At 40.7% G+C, this 20,104-nt stretch overlaps 1 protein-coding gene across 7 annotated transcripts in view; it reads left to right on the top strand.

Annotated features, from left to right (window-relative positions):
* The window catches only part of WNK2 (WNK lysine deficient protein kinase 2), a 191,901-nt gene that overhangs the window by 91,783 nt on the left and 80,014 nt on the right, over positions 1-20,104 (top strand). For all 7 annotated transcript variants that reach the window (XM_034775135.1, XM_034775134.1, XM_034775131.1 and 4 more), the window contains exons 6-9: positions 5,372-5,460; positions 6,363-6,582; positions 9,121-9,409; positions 19,338-19,534. In XM_034775135.1, the coding sequence (XP_034631026.1) occupies positions 5,372-5,460; positions 6,363-6,582; positions 9,121-9,409; positions 19,338-19,534 (795 nt within the window). The remainder of the gene's footprint in view (positions 1-5,371; positions 5,461-6,362; positions 6,583-9,120; positions 9,410-19,337; positions 19,535-20,104) is intronic.

Consider the following 20,104-nt stretch of genomic DNA (forward strand, 5'->3'; position numbering starts at 1 on the left):
TCCATTGCAAACAAGTATCCTAACAGGGTTTGAGCCAGCTTGACACAGATCTAAAGAGAAGGGAGGAAAACAGCATGTGAAGTGTAAAGTTAATTAAAATTTAGGGTTACCATACGTCCTCTTTTTCCCGGACACGTCCGGCTTTTCGGCAGTCAAACCCCCGTCCAGGGGGAATTGCCAAAAAGCCGAACATGTCCGGGAAAATGGCGGCTCTGCTCCTCCCCGACTCTGTTTAAGAGCCGGGCTGCCTGAGCACTACTGGCTTCGGGCAGCCCCCGTGCCTCCAGACCCTGTGCCCCCAGCCGGGCACTTCCCCTCCCGGGCTCCGGCGGCGCAGGGTCTGGAGGCACGGGGCTGCCCGAAGCCGGTAGCGCTCGGGCAGCCCAGCTCTTAAACAGAGTCGGGGAGGAGCAGAGCCGCCATTTTCCCGGACATGTTCGGCTTTTTGGCAATTCCCCCCGGACGAGGGTTTGACTGCCGAAAAGCCGGACATGTCCGGGGAAAAAGAGGACGTATGGTAACCCTACCCTGTCTATACCCTGTTGAGATGTATGGTAGTTGAGTTATGAGTTGTCAGGCTGTCTGGAGATACTCAGTTTGAGCTCTGTTCACACACTGAAGGATTTCTTAACAGTCTTAAGAGCTGGAGAATTAAGTTTGGTATAACAAAAGTTTAGATTCTGGAGCTTGAGTTGGCATACGCCACAAAAAAGTACTGCCTCACTGAACCACAGTAAACCGGCCAACTTTCATCCATGCCCCTCCTCCCCCTCTTTTGGCCTTACTGCCAAAGGGACAGCACGCAGGTTGAGAGCTCTTTGGGGGCCCCACACTGTTATTCAAGGCCCTGATCTTGATATGGGTCTGGTCAAAGGGGCACATTTGACAAATAGCAACAAGAGTTGTTCTAGCACTTCTCGTTCAGCTGGAACTTGCACTGACACACTATGCGGGTGGTGGTGATTTAATATTCCCAGTACAAGTCTCTTCTCATTAGCAGAGAACATAAACAAAATACTACTTCAGGGTGCTTCCCATTATGAAATACTAGTTGAATACCGTCTAGATAGCAGCATACTGTAACGAGACACTATTCTATCTGAAAAAGTGTTTCTCCCATAGATAGTTAAGACCATTCAGAAGCCACAACACTTAAAGATATTTGACATGTAGCTCTGTGTCTTGAGGGTTTGGTAATAGAAGAGACATTTTAAAGGAACACAGTCAACTTTGAACAAAACTTTTTCTCTGTTTTTTACCTTTTATTGTTGAAAGTAACATTGGACATTACTGTAACTAAGAGATTAGAATATCTTTTAAAAATTCATTTGGTGTATTTAGCAGCACTTTCCTTTAGCCAGTTTCTCTCTTCCTTTGTATAGTCAGCTATTTTCCTCTGTTTGGGTCTCCCAATACACCCCAGTAGAGGGGAGAGGAAACACTCCTGAAGTTATGGTGTAACCACAAAATTGACAGAAGGAGTTAGGGGTAGATGCAGTAACTGTACAGATACTTTCAAACTCATTTATTTTAAAAATGAACTAGACATCAAGTTGAACAATGTCTCTCTTAATCTCCAGGTTACTGGTTCCAACAGTCCTCAGACCAGTTGTCACAGAGTTGTAGAAATAAAGAGTATTTATTAGATCTTCCAGCCCATCTTCTTCCCAATGCAAAATTTTTCCCTAAAGTAAACTTTCTAGTGTATTGCTCAATCTAGTTTTCATTGTTCCAATAATTCTACCACTTCATTTGGAAGCCTATTGAATACCCCATTACAGTATTGCCAACCGAAAGAGTTCAAAAATGGAGTCAGGCCCCCAGAATAATGAAATTAAATATTATATATAAATATATACTACTGGATTCATTTTATTTGCCTTCTGGTTTTTGAAGCTTTAGGACACACCAGGGAAACATTTTCAAGAATTTGTCCAATAACCATGAAGCCTTTTTTTTTTTTTGGTTTGGTTTGCTTTTTTAAAGGAAAGCTGAGATTTTTTTTAAAAAAAACAGGAGCTGGAGCTTTAAGAGCACCAAATGTCATGAGGCATACAGTAAAATTGCAGGAGTTGCTAACACTGTTATTGACTGACTTGCCAAAAGTCTTTCCAGATATTCAACCTAATCTTTGTTCGCTTGCAGCATATTAAATAATTCCTATCTTTAGTATTGACACATTTTAAGATGCATGTCTAGGCTGTTAAGTTTCTTCCTTCCTCCTCCCCAGCTCCTGATTATTATACTGTAGTCAAGTATCTTCACCCTCTGTGCTGTATCTACTATAATAAACTGTGTCTCGTGTTGTTAAGCTGCTACTCCTGTAGCCAGTGATTACTGATCCAGGGAGTTGGTACAGTTGCAGGCAGCTGTCTGGAAGGGAGCTTATAGCTGCCCATTATGGTTGTGTGGCTAGAACCACCCCTCAGCTCCAAATTGGTCTGGGGTCTTTCTAAAAACCAGTAGCCCTATTATCATAGTGTTCGGTTCTCCAAAGCCAGCCCTCAGGCAGGACCATGAATATGTGACACACAAAGGGGGAGGGGGAGGGAAAGGGAAGATATCAAAGGTTGACAATCGGTTAGTCATTTTACACTGGTTGTCAAGGTTATCCTCACAAGAAAGTCTAGAAATGACTTGTACTTAACATAAGAGCGGATGATTGCTTAATATAAGGATTTTCGGGCATAGAGGATTAATACTAAAAAAAATTTAGATTACTTTAAATTTTCTTTTATTGCCCAGTTGGAGCTCCTTCCAGGGAAAGTCGGCAGAGATGCAGTAGTTTTTTTGTTTGTTTGTTTTTAAGTCAACTTTGACCCTTGATCAGATCAAATATTGCATATCATTTTGGCACTTGCTTTTATTATGCAAAAAAAAAGGATCCCTAGTCTAATAATTTAAATTCAGATGTGATTAATCAAAGAGTGCGTTCATCCAGTCTATCCTTGTTTTGTTTTACGGTTGCCTCTAGAATGTTTTCCTTTCACCCGAATAGAAAATTCTTTCTCCTTTCTGTCTGGGCAAAGCTCTGGGAGGCTCGGTCTCATTGTATGTCCACTCCGTGATTTCTCAACATTCATAAATTACATGTCTGAATCTTTTGAGCTGAAGGTGAAAGTGAAGTAGCCAGGCTGAGCACAAAGGCAAGTCACAACCTGAATTTAAGGCTGACATGCTATCAGACCTTTAATATAACTTCAAAATGAAGTCTAAGGCTGGGATTTTCATAGGCGTTTAAGGGAGATAGAGGCCCAGCTCCCACTGAAATTCTATCAGACAGTACATTTATTGAAGGCCCTAATTTAGCAACATACTTAAAAATGCTTAAGTCCTATTGAAGTTGTGCACGCTTGCTTGCTTTGCTGTATCGGGGTTTAGGTGCAGAACTTTTCTGAAGAGCTGTACTGCTAATCTCAAAGGCAGCATAGTCTTGGATGGAGCCTGAAGTCCAATGTACTGTTTTTCTTGTCTAGCACAGTATTATCGTTCTTTTAGCATGAGATTTTAAAAGAAGCTGAAGGGGGTTAGGTGTCAACTCCACCGAATTTTGGGCTTCATGAGATGCTGTCTTTTAGGTAAATGGTATGATATGTAAGGACACGAGTTCTCCCATTGACTTCATTGGGAGTACTCACGTCCTTCAGTACCTTACTGAAGTGGGGCCGAAATGCAGAAAACTTGCTTTCCTGAAATCTCCTTTGGCCCAATTTTATTCAGTAGACACCTTTTATGTATATATTTCATTGGCAGGCTTTTTTGTGTACACTGAGTCTAAGTGGAAGGGGTAAATAGAACTTCTTGTCTAGAACTGTAGACTTCTTATAACTGTTCTACTACCATCTTGCACTTGAAATAGTGATTATAGGAAAGCTTTTAATTGTGCTGCATGGGGAGAAATGGGCAGTGTCATAAATCCTGAGGGCCTGTTAGAACAGTCTGCTTGATTTGACAAGGACATTAGAAGGGTGGGCTGTTATTTACTGGATCATTAGAAATGAGTCATATAAACAAGAATTAAAACATAATTTTTCTTACCTTTTTGTAGCCTCTTCTCTATATCAGAAATGCCTGTCTACGCAGGTATTGGAAATGCATTGCTCTGTGTTACATATCACCTGTCCAGTTTTTCTTCTAATTATCTTGTTCCCACTTGGGACAGCAAGGAAAGACACAAGAGCATACAAACTATACTGTAGCTTGCGACTTAGACATTCTGCTTGTATGAGAAAATTCTATATGTAGGAAGATATAAAAGTCTTGTGAAGTGTGCATCCCATAAAGAGTGTTGCTTGACTAGAGACAGGTACCTGTGTTATCAGCAAGCAGGTGGAGATGATCTTTGACTGTCCTGGTATTTTTTTCACCATGCTCTCTTCCTGCCACAACTCATACTGTTAAGCCTCTCTATTATCTCTCTCCAGTTTTTAGAGCTCTCTGTGTGTAGTAGCTTGCATCTCAGCTTTTACTGCCCTCTGTAGAGGCAGGGATTACATTAGCAATTTTTCTCCTAACTTGTCAACAGATGTTTTTTCATGAAGGCAGTTGTTTCTGCTCAGATATTCTATATCCATAAGAGTGAAGGGCATTCCTGAAAGGAATGTAAAATGTTTGAAGCTAATGAAGTTTATCCTGCATCAGGTTACAGTAGAGATTACACCCTTTCCCCCGAATGTCTCCACCGAGTTTCTACAGGGCACTGGATTTTCTCAACAGCTGGGAAATGTGTGAACAATTTGGAGCTATTTGAGCAGATTCTCATTCTGCTGCCCTCCCTTTTTTATTTTATTTTCCAGCTAACCCCCCATCCCACCCCTCCGCAATCTGAAAGATTACATGGAGAATAGCTTTCAGAATATTGTATTGATGTTTCATGTTTGCTGCTGCAATATTGTACCTATGTGAGAAAACACATTTTGTGACTCATCTTGCAAATGATCACCTGAAAAAAATGACTATTTTGTATCCATTTAGTGTTTAAAAAGTTAATGAAAACCTCCTTTTAAAAACTTACATTAAAACCAAATCTTTTCAAGGAAAAAAAACTGAGAATTGAAACACTGTCATTCCTTAAATGTTGGCTGCAGAGTCCATCCAGGGTAAAAAAGCAAGGCTGCCAAGTGTTGGTCATAAAGACAAAGGAGATTTGCATGATGAATTGCAGAGTGACACACACAAACTAATCAGCTTGTTCCAAAGCACAGTGATACTTAGTTTTGGAAGTTGTTGAATTTCTTATTTCAGTTCCAAATTAATCCTTAAAACCTAAACAAGTGGTTATCTTGGGTTTTAGTACAATTTTTCCACAATTAACATTCCTATAGACTTACTGCAATTTTCTATTGAGTAATTACCTTTTCCCCCTTTTTAGGGTGTCAAGCCAGCAAGTTTTGAGAAAGTTACTGATCCTGAAATTAAGGAGATAATTGGAGAGTGTATTTGCAAAAATAAAGAAGAAAGGTTTGTTTCAAATGGCCAAGTTTTGTATGAAAATTTAATTTTATGTTTAGATTTATTAAAGCTTCTCTGGGTGTTCATTATATAGAAGAAAGTACACAATGCTGTACACAATATGAAACATAAAGGACGACTTCCACCACCACCAGTAAAGTTGAAGATAATAAAATAAACCCAACCTTCCCTCCCCTTTATAGACTAAGGTCCAAAATGACCATTCTGATCTTGTCTGACCTCCAGCCTAACATGTTCCATAAAATTTCATCCAGCAATTCCTACAATGAGCGCAATAATTTATGGTGAAACTAGAGGATGTCTTTCTAAAAAAGACATCCAGTGTTGCTTTAAATGCTTCATGTGATGGCGAATCCACCCCACACCTTGATAAGCTGTTCCAGTGATTATTTAGAGACTCTGTTTAAAAATACAAACAAACCACACCTTATTTGAATTTGTCTAGCTTCAGAGTCCAGTCTCAGGTCAGACTAGGTGATCACAGTGGTCCCTTCTGGCCTTATAATCTATGAATCCTATAGACCATAACTGTCTCCTTGATGTGAGGGGCCCCCTCTCACCTGTGTCGTATTGAATCTCAGATTTGTAAGCAGTCTTGGGAAGGGACTGCATTTCTGTTTCCCTCTGCACTTTGGAGCACTTGGTGCATAAATGAATAATGCTGAAGCTCTGCCAAATAGCAAATGTCTAATTCCCAAGGATTCCTAAAAATACTAGACATACTACTTCTATCTACTAAGAATACAGATTTCTTATGACTGAATGCAAAGCGTACTGTTGTTGTTAGCCTTGCCTTTAGAGGGCCTTTCTATTTATGTTAATAAATACTTAATTGCAAGTGTTTAAATTATGCAGTATTTGATAATCTTTTTGGACATCTTCTGTTCCAGATATGAAATTAAAGACTTATTAAGCCATGCCTTTTTTGCTGAAGATACTGGGGTAAGAGTGGAACTTGCAGAAGAAGACCATGGTAGGAAATCCTCTATTGCCTTAAGACTCTGGGTAGAAGATCCTAAGAAACTGAAAGGAAAACCCAAAGATAATGGAGCCATTGAGTTTACTTTTGATCTGGAGAAGGAAACTCCTGATGATGTTGCACAAGAAATGGTAAAATAAACTTCTCCTGACAAAAATATGTATATAAGTAGTACATAAATCTCAAAGGACAGCAGGAGCAAATCTGGTAAAGTAAATTCCACTCAAAAGGGTCAGGCTATCTAGTTTAAATAGGATGACATTATTTTTAGAATGAATGCTGGAAGAAAACTCAAGTAGTAAAAGAGGAAGAACTAATAATCTGGCAAAACATGTTGTTTAATCCCAGGAACAGACAAAAGAAAACTATGTAACCCGTCTCTATCTGTTTTATGTCTTCAGAGATGATTGGAGACTTGCTTAAATCAAGGATAATTTCAGACTACAAGTGGAGTTGCTTGGAAGAGTTCAAAATTGCAAACAAAAATTAAAAAACATTTTCCATTATGCTTTTCACAAACACTTTTTCCATCTTTTCAAAAACTTCTTCTTGTATTGAAAAATTAGGAAGAATTTAGATAAGAAAAATGGTCTATAAAGAGCCATTGAGCTGATAAAATTAAGCAGGTAGCTGATATCAAAGTATAGTATAAAGAGTGATGGAAGAGGGTTTTTTTAATAGCGTTGGATATATCTGACTTAATGAATTTTTATATCTTCCTTTGTAAGATGTTTTCTGGTCTTTGTTTTAGAAAATCTTTATCTTCTAATGTCACTATGTTATTTTGAAAGAGTAATATTATTCAGGACCATACTTTAATGCAATTGATTTTTTTCCCCATCAAAAGTTTACTTTTAGATAAGATTGATGAGACCAAGAAAGTTGCTAACAAATGTGATCTGAAGTTAGACCAGTTAATTAGACACACAGTTAGTAAGTATTAGGTGGTTGTGTCTGTTGGCCAACGTATAGTATAAAGCTGCATAGGGGAAAACAATCTTAAATTAATAATAAATATGTATCCTAATAGTAACAGTATCTTAAAACTAAAGCAACTTTTTTCTTGGACAAAAACATGGAAATAATTAAAAGTATGAGTTATTTATCTCATTTTGTAATAGGTTCAGAGGAGCAGATGATAAAACACGTTTATGTAATGCTTCATGAAAACAGGATGAGCAAAGAACACTTCATCTGGACTCTGAATTACTTTTATTTTTCCCCGTGGGATTTTATTTAGTGACAGTATCACCATCACTTCTGTTCTGCCGAGAAGGCAACCATTTTCAGAGTGTAATTTTTGCTTAGTTTTCACTTCTATCCATTACTTAGCATTCCAAAATACATTGAAGGAAGAAAGTTGGCCTGCTGTATCTTCCTAACTCTGACATGAAATTGATATATAATGTTTCATGCAATATATTGTGACACAACTCACCTTATTAAAATTTGGCGCGATAGTTACCATGTTTTTGTAACCATATTTAAACATTTATGAAAATTGTTGACATTTAAAGTTCTGCAACTTACTTGTACTATCTATGCTAAATTTCTTTTAAGAGGGAAGGTGGTTTTGTTTTGTTTAGGCAGAATTACCCCAAAAGGATCACATCTAAATTGCTATAATATCTTTACCTCCTCCAGACTGTATAAAAAATGTGTTTTATTCAAAACGATTAACAGATTTATATAAACACTATCTATTCCTAAACCATTTTTAAAAAAAGGAACATGTATTCCTGAAGTAAGTGGCTTTTTTGACCATTCTAAATTTTTGGCAAATGCGGAAACCCTATGCTTTGCCAATGTGTGTTGCCGTAGATGCTTGTGGAGAAGATAGTGTTGGGCATATGAAATTTGATGATAGTTAAGAGGTTTCAAAACTCATGAAGTTAAGTAACAAACCCATTTAAAGTATCTGTGTAGGCAAAGAAGGAAAGATCTGAAATAAGGCACATTCACAAGTGGGCTGACAACCTGTGGTTAAATTTCACAAATGATGGTATTGAAAGAAATCATGCCTTTATTATAAGTTTAGCATTCTTTAGATGAAAGTGTGAAGTAGGAATGAATATAATTTTAGAACTTGTTAACATGACAGATTTTCAGTTCTCTTCCCGTCTGGACTTGAATAGAAGAATTGACTTTACTTTTTGCCATAGAAGGTTCTCTGTGAGCTGATGTGACTCATCACCTGAGCACGTTGTTAACTAGCTCCCCAGAAGCTACTATTTTCACCATAAGGTTTTTACAAGAAGCACTTTCTACATCCCTACTCCAGGGACATCAATTTATGGGCTGGGAGTCCATCAGAATGTCTGCAAGTGCCTAACCTTACACGGCACCTATCTTCAGCTATCCTCCATGCTGCGTTGTGCCTTTTTTCAAACAAGCAGCAAAAAAGTAAACTGCCAACCATCTTGTGGTTGGGTGGGAGGGAAAAGGAATATGTCCAGGGTGCCTTTCTGAGGGTACAGGGCAAGCAATTTAGTATTTTTAAATACTTCAGTGGCAGATGTTTAACTCAAAACTGTATTGAATTCCTGATTCTGTGAGGAATAGCTGCACGGTTCATGTTATTTCAAACCCATCCTTTCTTTGCTATGAAGAGATGCCAATTAAAATGCACATGTACATGCGCTTGATAAGTTTATATGCCTTCCCTGCAGGTTGACTCTGGATTTTTTCATGAAAGTGATGTCAAGATAGTTGCAAAGTCAATACGTGACAGAGTAGCATTAATACAGTGGAGAAGAGAGAGAATTTGGCCTATGATACAATCAGAGGACCATCAAGTTTCTGAATGTTTGGAGAAATTGAAGGTGCCACAAGCGCAACAGGTTCAAGTAACACACCTTTCACACACTGGTCAACAAACTCTGGCAGAGCTCGAGGAGTCAGAAGCTGACCAGCATCTGTTTCAGCATAACCTCCCCACCAGCGTTACATCTGTTGCATGTAAGTCTCATGTTTGCATTGCTTCTTGTGTGAGCAGTTATGATTCTCCTAGCATAAAATGGATGAAATCCACAACTGTCAGTGCTCTGAGCTATACATTCAAAGCGTTGCATACAGTTTTGCCCACTAGAGGAAAGTCTAAATACTAGAGATATTCTGAATTCAAGAGAGAAAACTTCTCCAGAATCTACATTATCTATCAGTCATTGACTAACGTTACAGATATAGGGGGAGTAAACATATGAAAGGTTAAGGTATGATAAATTAGTGAATAAAATAGCAAGAAAATTGAAAGTACTTTTAACTGCATTAAAATACATTTTTTTAAATAATCCAATATTAAAAATAAAACTTTCCGTATTGATTCACGAGAAGGAAATTAATGTTATTTTGGAGAGGGGGCTGGGTTGAGTGTGTTTTTGTTTTGCTTTTTAATTTTTAGAAATCCCAACAAAATCAGTGTTGGAGGTCTTATACGTACTTAGGCGCTGACAAAGAGGTACTGGTTCCTAAATACGGACTTTTTTAAAGAGTCCTACAAGGTTCAAAAAGAGAATTCTTACAGTAATTCATGTAAGTTTGTATGAGGTTTGCAAAAAGAGGCCAAGACTTCAGTTATGGAAAAGAGTGTCTGAATGCTGTCTAGTCACATTGCCTATTAGATGTGAATCCAAAAATAATGTTTATTCAGAATAGTTTTAATGTTACCCTTTCTCTGTGGCATGATAAAGTCAACCTGATCTGCTCTTCAATACCACTTCTAAAATTAACTGTAAAATTTAACTTTTAAAAACAAACATGAAGATATTAGAAGTGCTCTCTGTGAAGCACACATGACGTGGCGACATGAATGTGCGCAGGAGGGAGTGACACTCTCCCTTAAGAGAGAGCAAGTGTAAGTTACCCTTTCATGGCTGGTTTTTAAGGAAAGCCAATTAAATGTTCTATTGGGGTCCCTTGCCCTACTCCAGAGCTGAGTGGGGTTGGCTGATACCATGTTGTCAGGTAAGCTAACCCTTCTTGCAACCTAGGGTGACCAGATGTCCCTCATCTAGTCACCCTATTGCAACCCCTACAACTGTGCCCCTGTTGAGAGGACCAGGGTAAAATAATGTACACGAGTTTGCAATTTGTGATAAAGGTACAATAGTCCTTTAATATACTCAAAATAATATCAATGCTCCTTTTTCACTTTGTTATATTTTCCGAAAACAGGGCTAACGTATACATTATGGAACTTCATACTTGATAGCATACACTTGTCCAAAATAGGGTTGCTAACTTTCTGATTTCAGAAAACCGAACACCCTTGCCCCGCCACCCCCACTCACTCCATCCCCCCTCCCTCGGTCACTCGCTCTCCACCACCTTCGCTCGCTCTCTCACTCATTTTGATCGGGCTGGGACAGGGGGTTGGGGTGTGGAAGGGGGTGAGGGCTCCGGCTGGAGGTGTGGGTTCTGGGATGCGGCCGGGGATAAAGGATTTGAGGTGCCGGAGAGGATTGGGGGGTGGGGCCGGAGATGAGAGGGCTGGGGTGCAGGAGGGGGCTTTGGATGGGGGCAGAGGGTTGGGGTGAGGACTCCGGCTGGAGGTGCAGGCTCTGAGGTGGGGCTGGGGATGAGGGGTTTGAGGTGCGGGAAGGAGTTTGGGTGCGGGAGGGGGTTCAGGGCTGGGACAGGGGGTTGGGGTGTTGGAGAGGAGGGGGTGAAGGCTCCAGGCAGCGCTTATCTCAGGTGGCTCCCGGAAGCAGCTGGCATGTCTGGCTCCTAGGCGGAAGCGTCAGGGAGCTCTGTGCACTGCCCTCACCTGCAGTCGCCGCCCCCACAGCTCCCATTGGCCACAGTTCCTGGCCAATGGGATCGGAACTGTCGCTCGGGGCGGGGGTAGTGCACAAGCCCCCCTGGCTGCCCCTGCGCCTAGGAGCCAGACGTGCTGGCCACTTCCAGGAGCTATGCAGAGGCAGGGCAGGCAGGGAGCCTGCCATAGCCCCGCTGTGTTGCTAACCAGACCTTTAGTGGCCCAGTCAGCAGCGCTGACCGGAGCCACAGGGTCCATTTTCGACCAGGCTTTCTGGTCAAAAACCGGATGCCTGACAACCCTAGTCCAAAACAATATATAAATATAAATTTTATATATATTTATATATATATATATAAAATGAATTTTTTGTAGTCACTGCATTTTTCTGAAATTTTTGTCTAGTCCAGGAGCCACTTTCATGGTTATCCTTAAGGGAAAAAACATAAAGCCAGGAAGATGCAATACTTGCTATAACTTTATCAACAAAAGAATAGTACAATACAGCTGCATTAATGGCAAATCATTTTTATAGGGTAATTGGAGGATTTTCAAGTCTTGTTGAGCCCTCTTCTTTGATATACTTTAACTTTACTAGAGATGTAATCATTTTCTACATCACTTCTGCATTTTTGTAGTTCAGGGTTTCGCAATCTCTGGTTTGCATAGGATATTTAGGGTTTTGCAGGAGATCATGCAGAAAATGTGGAGGAGAAGGATATTGAGGGGGGGGAATTCAGTTCAGCTAAAAAAATATAAAAATAGATACACAACATAAACCCTTTAATTATTTGTTCCTTTATGGCCACCACATTGTTGTAACCTGAGATACCCAGATAGTAGCTTACTATAGACTACTGCAGAACATGAGAATGTGTATCCGGCTGCTAGAGACTCTGTTAACAAAATAGCATTGAATCTGTACCTTTGTATGTGCCTGAATTTAATTTCATACAGAACAGCACATATCTATTTTTTTTAAATTATGTACCACGTGAAATGAAAATATCCAAGCAAAATGTCATGACAAAAAGTCATTGAATTTGAACACTCAAGGTATTAGTTGTTGAATGTATTTACTATGACATGAAGCCACTGCTTGAGCCTCTTGTGACATTATTGCCCAGTTCACTTCTGCCCTGTGACATCATGTGACTTGAAAGCATGTCAGGTAGCATGTCCCGAAGCGCTCGCCGGGACACTTTTAGATGCCAAACATCAGTTACTGAAAGATGAACTTGAGGCTTTTATTTCTGGAGTCAATGTCATGTCTTGAAAAAAGCAATGAGACTTGATTACTCAAACTGGCAGTGTCAGCACAAATGCTCTTCAGGCATCTTATTTGGCATTGACAAGAATGGCCCAGCAGTGAAAATTGTATAACATTGCAGAAGGTTGTTTCCTTCCCTGTGCATCTGATGTGATTTCAAAAGTTGCAGGGCTTGATTCAGCTACCAAACTGAACAGGGTGGCTTGTCTGTTGTCACTGCTTCTCGCTCCATTAGTGACACAGATGAGTTTGTCCAAGAGCAACTGTTCTGAAAACAAAGGTGTGGTGGTTTCTAGCAGTTTGTGTGTGATGTGTTTGATGGCTCTACTGAAGGCTTGTTCTTTTGTAAAGCTGTGCCGGGATGTACAACAGAAGAGAGCCGATACTGGACACATCAGGAACAGTCAAAGATTTCCACATTTAGTGGGAGTGGTGTATTGCAGTTGTCATGGAAGGTGCCAAGGAAATGACAGCTTAAGGTAGTGGCTTGGTCACATGGATCCTGAACATTACATCTAAAACCTCATGGCCCAACTGTTTCAGACCCAGACAAGTTCTTGCTACTAAGAAAATGCCTGAAGACCTATGCCAGGTTCTTCATGATGCCGTTACGTTGTGAAGTTCATTTAAATGCCATCCAAAGAATTCTTGACTTCTTTCATTGCTCTGTGATGACACAGGTTTCCTTCACCTGCAGCCTTCTTTAAACTCAGTATGGAAGTGGCTCTCATAGTGAGGTGCTAACTCAACTCTTCTAATGAAGAGCAGAAGTGCAGGATTTCCCTTGCTGACTCTAATAACTTGTCGTGGGAGGCACACTGAGCCTCCCTTGCTGACATTTGGGCACTAAGGCCTGGTTACACTATGAGTTGAGTTTGAATTTAGCAGCGTTAAATCAAATTAACCCTGCACCCGTCCACACAATGAAGCCATTTACTTCGACATAAAGGGCTCTTAAAATCGATTTCTGTACTCCTCCCCAACGAGGGGAGTAGCGCCGAAATCGACATTGCCATTTTGAATTAGGGTTAGTATGGCCGCAATTCGACAGTATTGGCCTCCGGGAGCTATCCCACAGTGCACCATTGTGACCGCTCTAGTCAGCAATCTAAACTTGGATGCACTGGCCAGGTAGACAGGAAAAGCCCTGCGAACTTTTGAATTTCATTTCCTGTTTGCCCAGCGTGGAGCGCTGATCAGCACAGGTGACCATGCAGAGCTCATCAGCACAGCCAGAATCAAGAGAGAGCTCCAGCATGGAACGTACGGGAGATACTGAATCTTTGTATGGGGAGATGAATCTGTTCTATCAGAACTCCGTTCCAAAAGACGAAATGCCAAAACATTTGAAAAAATCTCCAAGGCCATGATGGACAGAGGCCACAACAGGGACTCAACACAGTGGTGCCTGAAACTTAAGGAGCTGAGACAAACATAACAGAAAGCTAAAGAATCAAATGGACGCTCACGGAGGGAGGGGCGACTGACGACTGTAGCTATCCTGCATTCTTTGAATTCTGGGTTGAGGTCCCAGTGCCTGAAGGGTCAAAAACATTGTCGCGGGTGGCTCAGGGTATATGTCGTCAGGTGCCACTCCTCCCACCCCACAACCCCCCGTGAAAGCAAAGGAGAAAAAATGGTTTCTCGCCTTTTTTCACTGTCACCGTACGTCTACTGGATGCTGCTGGCAGACACGGTGCTGCAGCGCTACACAGCAGCATCCCCTTGCCTTGCGGACGGCAGACAGTGCAGTATGACTGGTAACCGTCATCGTTGTCCCGTGGGTGCTCTTGGCTGGTGAGGTCGGTCGGGGGCATCTGGGCAGACATGGGTGCTCCTGGCTGGCCTTGGTGAGGTCGGTCAGGGGCGCCTGGACAAAAAAGGGAATGACTCCAGGTCATTCTCTTCTTTAAGTTTTGTGTAATGGAGATTCAGTCCTGTGTGGAATATCATGCCAGCTGGAAGCTTCTGCCTCAGGCTGTTCTCCCAGTCGGCAGCACCGCACGGTCTCACCTACCCCAGCCTACCCCTTGCTCTCAGGGCTCACAATCAGATACTTAGACCTCTACATTTTGCTGCAAATAAAAAAATAAAGCTGCCGTTTAGAACTGTCCCCCAACATACATATCCTGGGACATTTTGTATTTTACCGGTGTCAGCCGAAGGCCCACACACAAATGGAGATTCAGTCCTGCCTGTGCGTCTATCCTAGTGCTTATCACAGATTCCAATTTTCAGCTATAGGCTGAGCAAGTGCAGAATGGTGGTTCACTCGACTTTGCTGTAAGCCAACCGCCCTCCCCTCCCCCCTTTGATCTCTGCTTGCAGAGGCAATAAAGTCAGTGTTGTTTCAAATTCATGCATTCTTTATTACTTCATCACACAAAAGGGGGGATAACTACCAAGGTAGCCTGAGAGGGGTGGGGGAGGAGGGAAGCAACGGATCGGGTGGTTGTAGGGGCACCCCCTAGAATGGCATGCAGCTCATCATTTCTGCGGAATGTCTGGGGCTCTGACCCGGAGCGGCTGTTTGCCTCTCTGGTTCTTTAGTAGGCTTGCCTGATATTCTAGGCAGGACTGACTCTCCATTAGACAAAACTTAAAGAAGAGAATGACCTGGGGAGTCATTCCCATTTTTGTCCGGGCGCTCCCGACCGACCTCACCGAGGCCGGCCAGGAGCACCCATAGCAGCAGACGGTACAGTATGAATGGTAACCGTCTTTGCTAACTTGCAAAGGCAAGGGGATGCTGCTGTGTAGCGCTGGAGTACCAAGGGACCTTTGAGCTGGCAATTTACTGGCTGTAAATATATATATTAAATACCCAATTTGTTTCCTGGTTCCTACTCGTCAGCAGCATCCAGTAGACATACGGTGACAGTGAAAAAAGGCTGAACAGGCTCCATGGTTGCCGTGCTATGGCGTCTGCCCGGGCAATCCAGGGAAAAGGGCGTGAAATGATTGTCTGCCGTTGCTTTCCTGGGGGGAGGATTGACTGACGACATTTACCCATAACCACCCGCGACAAATTTTTGGCCCCATCAGGCATTGGGATCTCAACCCAGAATTCCAATGGGCGGGGGAGACTGCGGGAACTATGGGATAGCTACCCACAGTGCAATGCTCTGGAAGTTAACGCTAGCCTCAGTACATGGACGCACACCACCAAATTAATGTGCTTAGTGTGGCCTCATGCACTCAACTTTATACAATCGGTTGCCAAAAATCGAATTCTGTAAATTCGGATTCAGAGTAGCAGCCGTGTTAGTCTGTATCCGCAAAAAGAACAGGAGTACTTGTGGCACCTTAGAGACTAACAAATTTATTAGAGCATAAGCTTTTGTGGGCTACAGCCCAGTTCTTCGGATGATGTTCTTTTTTTGTAAATTCGGAGTAATCCCGTAGTGTAGACATACCCTAAGACAAGCTGAACTCTTTTCCCAAAGGGCGGAATATGAATGTCCTGTCCATGCAGATCAGGGTGGAAGCATTCATCAGAAAACTTGGCAAATGGTCTTCCTGAGGATGGAAAGGAGATGCTCTCTTCTCTTTGTTTTAGATTTTAGAATCTGAGGAGCCAGTTGGGGACTCTCAGGAGCTCATAATGTCAGCATCTGAAGAAACTTCAGACCCAGCTGTATTACTGTTTTACTTGCTGACCCTGGTTATAGGGGGGAAAGGTGGACCAGTAACCCTTCAACCAAGGTGCTGTTGGCTCAACAGCACTCACTGGTCCATTGTAAGATGAAATTGTGAGACATGTCACAAGTCCATGCAACTGATTTTCTCTAATAGAAACTCAGCTGGTTTTTGGCTGTTGCTAAACGAGAAGGTACCCAGCTTTAGTTGCAGAGCCTTGGGAGTTCTTCATCCCATTTTAATTTTCCTATTTCTGAGCCTCAGGTTTTTTTTCAGTGTGATGGGGGGGGGAAGGGGGGGGGAATTGCAGTCTCGTAGTGATCGAAAATAATTTAAGACCATGTCCCCCTTTCCCCACCCCAGATCAACCTTCAGAACAAATTTTTCAGCAAGACAGGCTCCCATATCACACTGAATTGTGAGTGTATTTACAATTTTGTTGGTGTACTTTTAAGTATTAGTGGTCTTCAGGTTGATATTGCAAAATATTTTAGACTGGAAGCTCAGAAAAAGTTTGGAGCAACCCTGTTCTAGCCTGTTTCACTAAGGGCTTCTCTATGCCGAAGAGCAATGTGCTATGTGGGGGGTGTGATTTCTAAAGTACACTAATGAATTGTGCATTAATTGGTCCATGTAGACCCTGCTGGTGCGTGCTAATGGTTCATAGCCCACTTTAATGTAGTATTATTCAAAATCTTTAGTGTGCACCAGCAGGGTTTATACAGACCAATTAATGCATGAGACATTAATGTGCTTGAAAAATCACATCCCCGTAGGGTGCATTATCCCTTGGTTTAGACAAGGATCTATCCCAACGTATACCCTTAGACAAACTGATGTACAGATTCTCCTACTAAACTGTTAAGCCAATGCTATCTTTTTGTTGTTTTGGAATTTTATTATAGACATTATTTGGTTTAAATAGATATTATTTGGAGCACAGAGACGGCTTATTCCTTAATTCGGGTATTTTATAAATAAGAATACAAAATCCTTACCCATTTTGTAGTTCATGCATTGTGCTTGAGTTAGCTTTTGAGTATTGAAATAATAATAATTCAACAAGCTTAGCACAAAACATCAAACTTTCAGATGATATAAAATTGTCTTACTGTTACAATATCTTCAAAACTTTACAGAATGTTTATAGTACTTTCAAAACTTTTAGAAGATGATGATTTGGTCTGAGCTTATATTTTTTTCTGACTACATACTTAACTCATATAAGCTGACTCCTTTGAGGAACCTTTTACAAAAGACACGAAGTTAGTTAAAAATAATAGCTAACAGATATTAACTGTGCCTTTCTGTGACCTTTGAGCTGGCAATTTACTGGCTGTAAATATATATATTAAATACCCAATTTGTTTCCTGGTTCCTACTCGTAATTTATTTCTTGCTTTATTTTAGCAATTCCATGTCCCATGTCTTTGGATGCTTCTTTAGTGCTATTGAGTCTAAAAGCTCTATAAATCACTTTCCTATCTCTTCATGTGATATTGAGAGAGAGGATGCAGAGATGATATTAATAATTTATATCTATGTGCAACATGGTGTGCCAAGAAAATCTAGGTTTGACTCTCAGCTTCTGCTGTAGCTCTGTTCACTTACACTCTGTCTTCCTTTGTGGTCTTGAATAATTATTTATAATAAGATGAAACTCCATTTTCTATAAAAACACCTACATTGTTATAATAGGCAGCATCGGATTTTTAAACTGGCAATGCGGAAAATTAGAGGTGGGTTTTAGTTTTTTCAAAACCTAATCGGGAGGTTAGTTTCTGAAAACTGAGTGGGGCTCACATCTGGGTCCCATTTTATTCAAACCTCTGTAGAGCAAGCCCTGTGGGGAGGTGGGGGGATGGGAAGGTGGAGGGTTTTAGATAAAGATATGATAAAATCATACTCCTTTAATTTAAAATCCTTTTAACAATTATGGTTCAAGTCTGCTACAGTCCACTTTCAGTCCAGTTTGTTAACTCCTCCCTGTTGTGACAAGGTATTTTAACTTCACTACTACTGCTGCCTTGGTTATTTCAAGGGTAAAAACAACAGCTATAGAAAAAGAAGCTAGTTAACGGTGCAGATATATTTTATTGGCTTCAGTAAACTTGAAAAGGCCTTTTTTTTTTTCAAGCCTTTAATATTTAACAATGCCATTATAAGCCTTATTTCCGTTTGACAAAGATGTCACTCTTGCCCAGTTCCCAGAGTTGTGCAATTTTTCAGATTAATCAGGCTAACTCTCCGTATTATGAACACTGACAAAGCGGTGAATTGTGCTCCTAATCATTAAAAACTTGGATCAAGATGACTGCTTATATAAAGCAGTTTTATTTCATCCAGTTATTATGGTGTTGAGTCTAGGTATGTTGAGGCTTTCTGTTCGTAATAACAAAACCAGGAAAGAGTAAGAGGTATTAAAATTGCTTAGAATTCAGTTGTAATTTCAGTGGATGTGTTCTTGTGTAGCTTTACTGTGCCTCAATGGCAAGCAATGTCTAAAATTGCAGGGCAAGTCAAAATCAAGTTAATGATTTAGAGCGGTTTTTTAGGTATGCCTACTGTTTTACTCACTGTCTTGCACCAATTAATATACAGCTGTCAAAAAGCCATGATTTGTTTTTCTACAGTTTCTCCATTGTACATTTGCCCCTATTTTTTTCTTGCTTTATTAGTATTCCTCAACTAAGGTGGTACTACTTAGTGAAGCTGATTATACATTTTATATTGGCTAATACATAGTAAATAATGTAATGTTTCATAACTTATTTGAAATTAAAATTTGCAACACTACTAACAAAAAGGGAATTAAAATAATCATTAAACCACTATATCTCCAAAGGAATTCATCCTGCAGGTGGCTGAGATCCCTCATCTCCCATTGAAGTCACGATCAGCTCACTGTTCTTTCATGCTATAAAATCCATAGAAGGTCTGCAATTCTTAACATCAATGTTGTGACCTCTAAAGGGAATATCAATGTGCCTAGCTCTGCACAAAATCCATAGGAGACTGTCTTCATTTCTGGCTTCGGGGAGGAATGATGAACCATTCACAGAAAATAGCATTTGTATTATATAACTTATGTATATGGTAGAAATAGCTAGGGTAGTAAAAATGCCAATTGCATAAACCGCACTTAGGCCTCCCCATTAAGTCACTACTTGAACATTTTGTTTGATTTGTTAAGCTCTTAATAAAAAAGATTGTTCTTTCAGCTGACAGCACATTTGACAGCGGTCAGGGGTCCACAGTTTATTCAGACTCCCAGAGCAGCCAGCAAAGTGTCATCTACTCATCTCTGCCTGATTCAATACCTCCTGCTATTCAACGGGTTTACAGTCCACCTCTAAGTGAGAGCCAGGCTTTGCCCCAAAGCCTTCAGCAGCTGGGGCACTACCAGCAGCCTTCAGTAGTAAGTCTCATTTTTTTTCAACAATGTTGAATATACTAGATCATGTTTAATGACTCGCCTTATATTCTGCCTTCAGTGAGTGTAGATCCCACGGCTCACTCTTTTTCTTCTCTGCCCATTTCTACCAATACTGATTTATTTAATATGTGTATTCATACTTTCACCCAAAAATGTGTTTGTTTTGCTATCAAAAGATAGGACATTTATAATTGTACTTCCTGTGCTCAAGGAAATGCTTTACTGCTTGCTATAGTACTTTAATTTAAACATCATAAAGTGAGCATTCATCTTTTTCATTTCACTGAGTTGTTTTTAATAGCTTTGCCATGATTAGACTTAACCTCACGAGCACATTCATTTGAGAATTATTTTTTTGTTTTTTGTTTGTTATTAATATAGCCACATATTGTTCCTTCATTTGTTCAAGAGCCTCTTGGGTCCGATGTGTCTTCCTGTTGTGCTAAAGGTCAAGCGTCTATTGAATGCCTTTCTAGCTCTTTGCTTAGATTTAATGTTGCACAGAGGCGAAGAAGCACTTCTGTTATTGAGGCTCCAAAACCCAACACTGGT

The sequence above is a fragment of the Trachemys scripta genome, chromosome 7 (assembly GCF_013100865.1).
Source record: "Trachemys scripta elegans isolate TJP31775 chromosome 7, CAS_Tse_1.0, whole genome shotgun sequence".
Classification (NCBI taxonomy): Eukaryota; Metazoa; Chordata; order Testudines; family Emydidae; genus Trachemys; species Trachemys scripta.